This window comes from Ceratotherium simum, chromosome 3, assembly GCF_057802395.1.
Source record: "Ceratotherium simum simum isolate JZ-2026a chromosome 3, ASM5780239v1, whole genome shotgun sequence".
In the NCBI taxonomy this organism is placed as follows: domain Eukaryota; kingdom Metazoa; phylum Chordata; class Mammalia; order Perissodactyla; family Rhinocerotidae; genus Ceratotherium; species Ceratotherium simum.
In genome coordinates this window covers 47,676,106-47,688,205 of record NC_141902.1, presented here as the reverse complement: position 1 = coordinate 47,688,205, position 12,100 = coordinate 47,676,106, and the positions used below count along the sequence as shown (strand labels likewise).

General features: G+C 48.4%; 1 protein-coding gene across 1 annotated transcript in view; it reads left to right on the top strand.

The window, feature by feature from the left end:
- The first annotated feature begins 1,190 nt into the window (after window positions 1-1,190).
- MYO5C (myosin VC) overlaps window positions 1,191-12,100 on the top strand; it is a 91,842-nt gene continuing 80,932 nt past the window's right edge. The window contains exon 1 of the mRNA XM_014780727.2: window positions 1,191-1,344. Within this exon, the coding sequence (XP_014636213.2) occupies window positions 1,318-1,344 (27 nt within the window). The 5' untranslated portion in view covers window positions 1,191-1,317. The remainder of the gene's footprint in view (window positions 1,345-12,100) is intronic.

The following is a 12,100-nucleotide window of genomic DNA, read 5'->3' as shown; positions in this document are numbered from 1 at the left end:
ATGACCTCAAATCCATCATTTTTTCCTTCTATGGTTGTGCTTTTATCTTAAGACATTCTTTCCTAACCCAACGTTTAAGAGATATTATCCCTCAGTTTTTCCTAATAATTTCCTGGTTTTACTTTTAAGTTGTCATCATGAATCCATCTGGAGTTTATTTTTGGATGTAGTGTTTGCCATGGATTCGCTTTTATTTTTATCCCACATAATGGGCCTATCTACTAAATAATCTTTTCTTTCGCCCACTGGTCCTCAAGGCCACCATATAATGTAGGGCCCTATTGGTGGACTCCATTCTGTTCCATTCCTCATTTATCCATTTGCATGCTAGTATCACACTGTTTTAATGGCTATGGCTTAATACATGGTGGGGCAAATCTCCCCTCTTTGTTCTTTGTTTTGAGAATTGTCTTATTTATACATGGATTTTTATTTCATATAAAAAATAAACTCATTTTACAATTCTCCAAAAGTCCTGCTAGGATTTTGATTCCAATTATGTTAGGTTTCTACATTAATTTGGGTACAGTTAACATCTGTACAATATTAAATATTCCCATCCATGAAAATGGTATGTCTCCCCATTTATTCAGGCCTTCTTTTATGCCTTTGAAGAGAAATTTAAACACTTTCTCCACAAAGGCCAAGTACATTTTTGTTAATCTCTGGACACTTCATATTTTCGTTGATATTGTAAATATCTTATTTTCTATCTTTATATCATATTTTCTAAATGGTTGTTGCTCATATAAAGGAAAATTTTTCATTTTTATATTTGATTTTGAATATGGCCACCTGGCTGAACAGGTTCTAGTAGTTTGTTGATTTTCTTAGGTTTTCTAGGGACATGGTCATATCCTCTGCTCTTTCCAGTAAACACGCTGCGACCTAAGGGAGCTAGAACTCGGGCCGGGAACGCGTCAGAACACACCTGTTTGCTGCCTCCGAGAGCCAGCGAAGCCCCACGGTGGCTGTGCTCGGCCAATCGCTCAGCCCCCGCGCCAGGTGGACCTACTTGACCGCCGAGAACTTGCCGGGAGGAGGGTCGTGCCCTGCCCGCAGCCACCGCCCCAGCCAATGGCAGCGAGGCCTCGCCAAGCTGGGCCGGGATGGACCAATCCGCGACGCTCTTCTCCCGGAGCCGCCAGCCCTCGGGAAAGTTAGGCGATCGCTGGAGAACTTCTCCCGCGAGATGGCCCAGCGCTGATTGACGCGCCGTCCGCGCCGACAGCTTGCTGCCCGGGGCTTCGGAGCCGCAGGCCGGACCCGGAGCCTCGCACCGCCGCGGCCCTCGAGCTGCGCCGGCCCCTCTCGCCCATGGCGGTGGCCGAGCTGTACACGCAGGTAGGCAGGGTGGCGCGCGGGAGGGAGCGGGCCTGGCGCGAATGCTGACTGTACCTGGCGCCCGGGCCACACCTGTGCACCTGGCGCGCTCGCCGCGGGGAGGGCCCGCGCAGTGTCGCCCCCGCGGGGCTCCGGTCCCTGTCCGCAAGGAAGGCGCCGCCGGGAGCCTGGGTCCCCTCTGGGTGGGAGATCGAGTGGGAGGGGCTGCCTCTCCGGGTCGCAACTTCCCTGTGTCCAGGGGTCGCGCGTCCGTCCCCGCCTCCCGCGACCCTAGGCCCCCTCCTCTCGCGCTAGAGGTGGACTCAGAGTTGCCCAGGGGGACGTAGAAATCTCACACGCGGGCGAACACCACCATCCGTAATCTTTCTGCCCCACCTGGGAGCCGCTTGAACAACTTGGCACAGAAGTTTAGGACCGCAGTATTCAGGATGCGTTCTAGAATTCCTGGGTCTTCAAAATGCCTGCACGTGCTTTTAAGTTCATCTGGTGCCCGAAGCTACAGAGCTTCACCCGTGGTAGAAGTTGAGGGCTTCTGGGAACCCAGGGATCCTGACGTGCAGTCACAGGTTAGTCACCTAACATTCATACGGTGCTTTACAGTTTATAAAACGCCTTTCGCATACATTCTGGAGACATTCATGTCCAGGAGACACTCTAGAGCATTCCTCCAAAACCTCCTCTTCCCCACGCTGAGGGTTCCTCCCCTTATCTAGGAAGGGCAGCATTCCCACAAGGTGCCCAGAACCCTCTGAGGTGAGCTTGGTTAATTATTTGGATAAAGAGTGCTAGAGTGTTGGCCTTTTTGAAAAAAATCCATTTGAATAGCCATAAAGCAGGATCCTCCCACGCCCCAGCGGGGGAAATCTCTGGTCCCCAATATTCAGGTGAATGAGACCAGAATCCATCTACTTCTCCTGACACATACCCTAGTTTTATATTTAAAAAGGCATGTTTGCTGTAGATATAAAAGATAGCTGTAAATAATTACGTTTCAATGGTTTAAGCAAACTTTTTTTCTTCTACTGTGCTTAATTAGTAACAGCACAAATACAAATCAACCAAACAGTATTTTCCCCTCAATACGTTTCCATTAACTAGAGTTCCAAATTGACAGTGTTTGAATTGCCCTAGTTCTATTAGAATAGTTTTACCAGTAAGAACGTGGGCCATCAGATATTCAACAGTACTTCTTGGGTCTTCAGCTTACTGGAGATAAAAGAAAATTCTTGGACAAAACTATTCTTAGAATGTACTTTGGAGGACAGAGAAAATTGTTGAGGATTAACCTATTTTAAGTAACAATTTTTCATGAAGCAAAAATACACAAGTGTGAGCATCCCTACCATCAAGTGCCTCACGTCACAAATATTTATTAAATACCAACTAGGTACCAGCCACAATGTAGGAAAACTGATATGGAAGAGTTTTCTAGAGACGAGCTTGGATGGATAGAGATTCTGAGAATCCTGGGGCCAGAAGGAGCCTTGATGGCCTTCCCTACCCACCTTGTGTCCAGGTAGACACCTGTGCTCCTTGGCTGCCACCTCCCTTCCAGGTGCTCAGTCAGCCTCCACTTTGTCAGTTCCAGAGGTGGGGAGCTCCCCCATTTGTGAAGTGCCTGCTTAGGTTTTGGAGAGCTTGCTTTGTTCAAGAGTTCTTTTTTTGTGTGTGGAAGATCAGCCCTGAGCTAACACCCATGCCAATCCTCCTCTTTTTGCTGAGGAAGACTGGCCCTGGGCTAACATCTGTGCCTATCTTCCTCCACTTTATATGGGACGCCGCCACAGCATGGCCTGACAAGCGGTGCATCGGTGCGCGCCCGGGATCTGAACCTGGGCTGCCAGCAGCAGAGCGCGCGCACTTAACCGCTACAGCATGGAGCCGGCCCCTCAAGAGTTCTTTCTTCAACTGAGACAAAATCTAAACCCTCTTCCTTGCTTCGCTTCCACTCCCCCCCACCCTCCTACCCTCTCACCCCACCTCTGCCGATCCATCCCGATTGTCCTGGAGTGCCAGCACACAGGATTGGCCTAAGTCAAAGCTTGTGACTGAGGACCACATTTGGCCACATTTAACCCCCAGGGGTGCTCTGTTTCTTTGCACAGTCTTAGCCACACAATGTTTTAAAACAACCTGAAACCCATTTCGGCACTCAGAGGCAAACAGTGACCCTGCTGCAGGGTGACGGGTGGGCTGTCTACTCCGAAACCCCTGTGTGGCAGCCAATTCCTGTGTGACGGCTGCACCACCCCGTGACCTCCATGCTGCCATACTCATCCACTTTGCACTGCTCTTACCTGCCTGGCCCCGTCTGATCTCCCTTCCTGCGTAGTCGTTGAAGATAGGCATATTCTCTCCCACTAAACATTTATTTAGGAATTTCTGTATGTAAAACATTATGCTTGGGGACAATAGGAAGATATTTTTTAAAGTGGTAGTCTTTCCTCTCAGAGTTTTCTGATTACTGGGAAATGTCCAGTAATTCAGTCTGCTAAGGACTAGTGGGCATGGAGGAGCCTGCTGGGTGATAGAGCTGAGAAGGTGAGGGTCATGACTGCTGAAGAGTTAGGTCCGGGCTTTATACTCCGGTGAAGGGTTTGAGTGGGGACGACAGGATCAAGGGAAGTGTTTTAGGAAGTTGGGCATGCCAGCAGTGCCCATGGGACTCTGTGCCTGGGGGCCAGAGGCTGGAGTCAGCTGTCTGAATTCTCAGGTCATCCTTTGTGTCCCGGAAAGAATTAGGGCTGCACTATTGGACATGGAGGATGGAGGCAGAGTCTGGAGAGTGTGTGGAGGTAGGTAAGGATGAGAGACTGGACTGGGGAGTGTGAGGGAGAGGGACGAGCCAAGGATGACATGGAGGTTAGCATCTGGATGATTGAGAGCAGAGTGGTGCCATTGACACAGTTGGGGACATCAGAAGGAGGGGAGATTTCTTAGGAAAGTCGTGAGGCAAATTTTGTACCCACAGGGGTTAAGTGGTAAGGGGGCTCCCAGGGGCAGTGCCCTCGGTGGTTGGAGGTTGGTGTAGAGGATGGGCCGGGAGTCTTCTGCCCAGACGTGGTAGGAGAAGCCCAGGCAGTGAGGACCTCTCCAAGGGAGAGAAGAGGGCCAAGACGGGACACTGGGGAATGCATCTGTTTAGGGAGGGAGAGGAGGCAGAGGGGACTGAGCTGGAGCCATCACAGGGAGGAGGAGACAGGAGAGCTGGCATCGGAAACCACAGGAAGAGAGGTTCCACGAAGGAAGAGAGGACTCCTGGGAGGAAGTGTGGTGAGAGTAGCAGTTGCTGCCGGTCAAAGTGTAACATGAGCCATCTCTTTTCAAAAGCTATTTGGCATCGTGCCTTAGAAATGTTCAGAGCATTTGACCCAGCGGTTCCATTACTTGAAATCTCTCAGAAAAACTGGTCTCGCCGTTCTCTACTTGAACCCCTCTGGAGGCTCCTGTCACTTGCAGGCTCACTGACCAGCCACGAGGAGTGCTCTCTGCATTATCTCCCCCTGCCTGCCAGCTCCTACCTGGGCTCATGCTCTGCCTAACTTCTTGCAGTCCCGCAATGCATTCCTGCAGTGTCACCACGCTCTGCCTTGGCACACGGAGCTCCCTCTGCTTGAAATATCTGTCTGCTTTGCTCACCAGCACCTGCACCTCCCAAATTCAATTTGAGCAGCATCTCTTCTGAGAAAGCTTTGCAGCCAGCCCCTCCATCCGGGCACCTTGCACGTTGACTTGTAACAGCTTATTAACTCTCTCCCCCGCTGACCAAGAGTTGCTAGAGAACAGGAAACAGTGAGGGCTCAATAAATGTTTGATGTGTGCATGCATGAATGAATGGGTTTTTCTGCTTTCAGAAAAAGCTATGGGCATAAAGATGATGTTGATGTTGGTTACTTTTATCTCCCATTCATTGAGTACTTCTTATGTGCCAGGTGTCATCCACAGAACTTTATGTGCCTTCTTTCATTTGATCTGAATAAACAATGCTGTGTGTTAGATGTTGCAGTTTTATAAATGGCTCAGGTTTGGTTGCCTAAAGTTACATAGAAGTGCTGGAGCCAGAATTAAAAGCCTGTGTTCTTACTACCTCCCACTACTACCACTTCAGTTCAACCTCCTTCATCATCTTCCTCCTCTGCAAGGGATCTGACCTTTTCTCCACACACAGAGGACTCCTGGGAAGTCCATCCACTTCATAGCTCCCTCCCCTGACACCTGGTTCTTTATCAGATTATTCCCTCTAATAACTAAAACGGAACCAACCTCAATGTCCAGCAAGAGGGGTAGAGTTACGTGAATTATAGAAGGCCCACGGGGTAGAATGGCGTGAAGCCATGAAAATGCTGCTTATGAAGAGTTCATAACAACATGAGAAAATGCTTATATCATGTGAAAAATAAGGATACAAAAATTGTATATGCTGTGTGATCATAAACACATAAAATATGCAAACAAAAGGAGAAGACCAGATATATCAATAATTAATGACTGGGCCATTCTGTGGCTGCAGAAAAGTCAAGGAGGATGAAGGCTGAGGAAGGGTCATTAGATTTGGCACTCGGAGGTCCTTGGCATTGGATTTAAGTCTCAGCAGTCATTGTAAGATTAAATCATCTACGTAAAATCCTTAGTAGGGTACCTAACACGGAATGCTTAATAAAAGTTAGTTGTTTTTATATTGATGCTATTATCATGCAGTTGATTTTTGATGCCTAAATATTGGACTTTACATTTAACTTTTTTGTATGTGTGAGGAAATCAGCCCTGAGCTAACATCCATGCTAATCCTCCTCTTTTTGCTGAGGAAGACCGGCTCTGAGCTAACATCTGTTGCCAATCCTCTTCCTTTTTTTCCCCCAAAGCTCCAGTAGATAGTTGCATGTCATAGTTGCACATCCTTCTAGTTGCTGTATGTGGGACGCGGCCTCAGCATGGCCGGAGAAGCGGTGCATGGGTGCGCACCCAGGATACGAACCTGGGCCGCCAGTAGTGGAGCGCGCGCACTTAACCGCTAAGCCACGGGGCCGGCCCCTGGACTTTACATTTATTCCTGTTAAATTTTCCATCTTGTTTAGTGTTGTGCAGCTTGTCAAAACCTTTTGGAATCTTGATCGTCTTTACTCATTTTATCTGCATATTTGTTACCCATGTTCTGTTTTATCATCTAAGATGTTGATGAAGGTGATGAATGGTGGGTGAGGCAATGGAGCTCTGTGGCATGCCACTAGAGACTGTTCTTAAATTGTTCTTGCTCCTTAATCAGGATGCAGGTTATGACTTTTTAGCCACAGATTCATGAATTATATTATTCAACTGTCTGTTTCTCTTGCTTGTGCATGAGGAACTCACAAGACATCTTCACAGAAATTCTGCTGAAACTCAGATGTGCAAGGTCAAAGAAGTATCTTGGCTAGCAGTCCAGGGTCTCTCTCTAAAATAAGGTCAAAGTTCAGTTTAGTGACTTTCCATTTGGCTATTCTAAGCAGCTTTTAGACTTCTGTGTATCGTTAACTGCTCTGGAAAACTATATTTATCCATTGTGTTATATATAGGTAGTTCAAAAGAGTAAAAAAAGGGACGTAAAGCCTAAAATACCAAGTTTAGTCTTTAATTGGTGCAACTGAGCTACTGGGAATTTGAGTTTTTGTTCAGTAGGTGTTTATGGAGGGCTAGCTATGGGGAAGTTGTTGTAGTGGGTTCCAAGGCACAAAGATGAGGCTCTTGAGGCTCAGAGGCCAGTGGGGGGAGATGAGTTACCCGGAAACCTGGGGAAGGAGCAGAGAGAGCTCTAAAGAGGAAGCATCCAGTCCTGCCTGGGGTGAGGGTGGTAGGGAAAGTGCCACAGAGGAGGGTGGTCTTGGGCTGACTCTTGACTGCTCAGAGCAGTTTGCTCTCCTATGGGGAGAGGAGGGGTGGTGCTGGGGGTGGAGGGAACAGAAGTGCACAGCACAGAACCAGAGAAGAGCTTGGCATGTTCTAGAAACTGCTAGTGGTTTCGGTGGCAGCAGGTAGAGGGTAGATTAAAAAGGGAATAAGCCTGAGTAGGAAAACCAACTGGGACAGTGGCTTCCCAGGCCAGGCCATTCATCAGAATCCATAAGGGGGGGACTTTTCAAGCTTTCGTCTCGCCAGGCCCCACCCATGGAATCTCTGATTCAGGTGTGGGTGAGCGAATCGGTGTGTCCACAGAAGGCTGGTGCTCAGCCTGGTTGAGGAAGCACTCAGCAGGCTGTGGAGCCTGTCAAGAGAGGATTAGGGGGGTGCAGCGTAGGGGGAGCTGATTTATGGCCATGGCGTTGGGGCGGATGGGACAGACAGGCGAGACCTGTTTAAGGTGTAGGCTTTCCAGCACCTGAGGACCATTTGGCTGTTGGGGGTGGAGGGAGGGACGGGGAGCACAGCATTGTCCGAGGTTTCTGACGTGAGGGGCAAGAGAACTGAGGAGGAGGAGCGGGTTTGGGGTGGGCATAATGATCACTTGAGCTTGGAATTTGTGAGTGTCTGAGGACATTTAGGGGTTGACATCTGGGACGCAATTGGAAACGTGGTCTAGACCGGTTGAGAGATCTGGGCTGGAGGTCTCAGTGGTGTACAGGTACCGGGGCAGTCTCGGAAGCCGTGGGAACAGGTGAGACTCTCCAGAAACAGTCTGTCATGAGAAGAGGCCAGGAAGGACATTGGGAGACACGGGAAGAAGCCGAGGAGGGCCTGGAGGAAGGAGTGAGGAGGAGGAAGGGAGAGAGCCTGCTGTCGCCACTCTGGCCTGGCTGACCAAGACTGTGGAGACTCCCTTCCAGTCCCGAAAGGGGCTAGAAGGGAAGCTGATGTCATTCCATATTCTGTGTAAAGTCTTCAGCCATTTCTGTGGTTGACACCAGTAGAGCCCCTCAAAAAGGCAGGCAACGTGAGAAGATGCCTCTCTCGTCTCATCTGAGCACATGGGGTAGGTGGATTCAGCATGTTCCTGAGGACATAGGGCTTCCCGGGGCCAGTGCTCCTGAGCCTTTGCCTCATTCTCGAGCCTCCCGTGGCCTAGGTGCACCGCCATTTCCCTCCCCGGGGGAGTATTCCCAGGAAAGGCGTGGGGGTGGGCCTCTCTGCTCTCCCGGCGGCGCTGCAGGCCTGCCCCTGAAGGGCTTGGCAGGCCGTCTGAGTCCTGAGGCTCCTGCTCCACCAGGAGGAACCGAGCTGGGGAGGTCACATGAGAGCTTGTCACATTGTTTGCACGGACTGCATTTGTTTGTCGAAATGATGCAAAGTTAGCTCTTCCTCGGGTTTGAAGCGTTGCCTTGTGGGCTGAGGAATGTGAGGAAGGAGGGAGGGTACTGAATGGGTGTAACGTATGTGGAACTGGGTAAACTTGGGCGTGTTTACTTACCAGGCTGGGTTTCAGCTGCGGGGCCCTAATGACTGGCAGCATTGCCGGCAGAGGCACCTGGCCCAGTGGGGTATTGTTGGCCTGGGGAACCAGGGGCCGAGGAGGCTGTTGGTGTTCACTCCAGAAGAGAGGCAGACGTTGGGTCCCATATGTCCTAATACTGCTTACCATTTAATGCTACTTTTAGCTGAAAGAAACCAATGAAACAGTCTCCCTGAGCACTCTCAAGTAGATGGTTGCAGTGGAGAGTTCAGGGTTATTTTCAGGGCCAGACTCGTTTAATTAACAAGTTGTTCAAAGTAGGAGTCCCAGGCCCTGGCTCCGCTGCAGTTCTGGCCTCTGAGACTCTCTGTGTGGTGTGTGGTGGGTTATTGACCTCTCTGGGCTTGTGTTTGGGGATCAATAAAACAAAAGGCTTGGATTGGCTTAGTGACTTGAACATTACTTCTCAGAGCTGCAGGCTTCTGTGGAAGGACCTGAGGGACCTCAGCTGCAGCCCCCAGCTCAGCTCCCACCAGAACCCCTCCACTTATACTTGTCTCACATAGTGGGCTGCCACCGTGTCATTTGAAGTAAGCTTTCTGCGGCTTTAAAGGGACTTTGACAAACAAGTTGGAGTAGACAATCTTCCAGGCACCCTTTCAGCGCTCAAATTCTATGGGGGCCCATTCTTAATAAATTGGCCTAGTCCATTAATGATTTCAGCTTTATAAGATTAGCAATAAATATTTTCAAAAGCTGACCTGGGGTAGGAAATAGTAGCCCACGGCAAGAAGGATGTGTGGAGTGTGGGTGTGTGTGTCTGAGAGGTGTGTGTCTGCATGTTTGTTTATGAGGCTTCTGTCCACCTATTTGCACGGGTGTATGTCTCTAAGAGTGTGTCATTGCCCCCCAGGTCATTCTTCCTTTCCCTCTCTCTCTCAAATCTTACCTGTCCTATGCCACGTTTCAGCAAACTCCTGCTCTTAGGTAGCTGTCAAGAATTAAAGCAACCCGAATAACTTAGAAAGTCATGATACGTATATTATATATATGTATATAAACACACACATATATACATATATATACATATGCATTTTTTTTGGTTAAGTGAGCCAATTTATATTAACTAATAGATTAATAGTTATGCTCAACCAATAGTATGACTCAACCAACTTTGCCCTCATCTAGTACTGGCACCTTGAACTGTATTTATACTTATTCTTTATTTCCTCCAATATCTCGTTATGAAAATTTTCAGCATACAGCAAAGTTTAAAGAACTTTACAGTGAGCATCTGTCCCACCACCTAAATTCTAGCGTGAACATTTTACCATATTTGTTGTATCACGTGTCTGTCCATCTTTCTATCCTTCTATCCAGCTCTCAACCCATCTTATCTTTTGAAGCATTTTAGAGTAAATTGCATACATCAATACATGTCCTCCTAAATATTTTAGTATGCATATTGTTAAGAGTTCCATATTTGTTTAGTTCTTTGTGTAAAATCACCAGATAGTGAAACACACAAATTTTGTCTGTGTTCTCTGAGGTTTAAAAAGTGCTTAACAGCTGTGTAACCCAAACCCACTGAGGTGCAGAATGTTGCCATCACCCCAGAACATTCCCTCAAGCACCTTCCCAGTCACTCCTACCCCGCCCCCACCCAGGCAACTGGTACTCTGATTTTTTCCTGCCTTATGTTAGTTTTACCTATCCTAGCACTTCATTTAAAGGGACTCAGACAGAATGCACTCATTTGTGTAATGCTTCTTTGACTCAGCCCATTGCTTTGGAGATTCATTCATGTTCTTGCTTGTGTCAGTAGTTGATTCTTTTTATTGGTAAGTAGTATTCTATTGTATGAGTATACCACAGTTTTATTTCTTTTTTTTAATTCATTCTTATATTAATGGACGTCTAGCCTGTTTCCAGTTTTGGGCCATTATGAAAACCGTGATGCTCATCTCAGCTCTGCTCCTGGGGAACTGGGAGGCCCTCGGGCCACTTTTCTCTGGGAAATGAGGGTTAGACACTGGACGGGCTCTCAGGCTTCATCCAGATCTGGGATCCTGGGCCATTGAGCCTGTGGATTCAGGAGCTTTCCTAGCTTCTGTTTAATGTCTCCATGGGAGTGCTTCCAAATTCTCTTTGGAACTGGTTATGTCCCAGGACATAGGGGCACTGTGTAGGGGTGCATGATTGATAGAAACCCCTGATACATGAGCAGAGAGGTGCAAATATACACATATGCACATGCAGCTCCAGGTCAGAGATTGGCTGGGTTAGTAGGAAGACCATGATGACTAAAAGGAGATGCCTTTCCTTCTTGGTAACCCGGCACTTTGCCCGATATATACATAATAGACGCTTATCAAGTGTTTATTGAATGAATGAATGAATGGATGACCAGGTGAATGAACAAACAGACGGCTACAGGAGACTGTGAGATATGGGGTCTGGGTGGAAGAGAGAACATAGTCAGTGCGTGCTGCAGACAGCATGCCCGGAGGAGGGAGAAGAATGCGTCATGGGACCCTGTGGTGACAGCTGCAGTATAAGGACATTGCAGTCATCGTGTCTTTATCTTGAGCAGCATTCAGGTGCCCCTGGTGAATTTTGGAGAGTGAGACTGCCCCCTTCCCAGTATGTGGGTGTGAATAATAGATGTATGTATTAGTCTGCTTGGGCTGCCAGAACAGTCTACCACAGACTGGGTGCTAAAACAGCAGACATTTATTTTCTCACGGTTCTGGAGGCTGGGAAGATCAAGGTGTTGGCAGCGTTGGTGTGTGGTGAGGACTTCTCCCCTCGGGTTGCAGGCAGCTGTCTTCTCACCACGGACTCACCTGGCCTCTCTTTGGTGCACGCAGGTGGAGAGAGAGCCACTGCAAGCTCTCTGGTCTCTCTTCTTGTAAGGACATTAATCCTGTCATATCAGGCCTGTGACCTCATTTAACTTTAATTACCTCTTAAAGACCCTGTCTCCAAATACGCTCACATTGGGGGTTAGGGCTTCAACATATGAATTGCTGTGTGTGGGAGGGGTGGGGGGGCGACACACAATTTAGTCCATAGCAACGTGATTGTGCCTGAAGACTCGCATGTCAGCACTGAGCCAGGTGTACCAACTGCCTGTTGGGAATTGAGCTGGCAGCTACATCTGGACTTCCGCGTTTCCCACGGTAGGAATCCTTGGCTGCTGACCAATGTGATAAGACTACGATAACACTGCTATAATGATATTTCCATAGCATTTTGCAGAGTGCTTTCAAGTACACAGTCTAATTTAACCCCCAGCAAACCTATAAAGTAGGTAAGTGGGTATTGTTGTGCCCATTTTATGGATGAGAAAAATGAGGCACAAGAAGGTAAGCGTCTGGCCCAGAGCCCCATAGT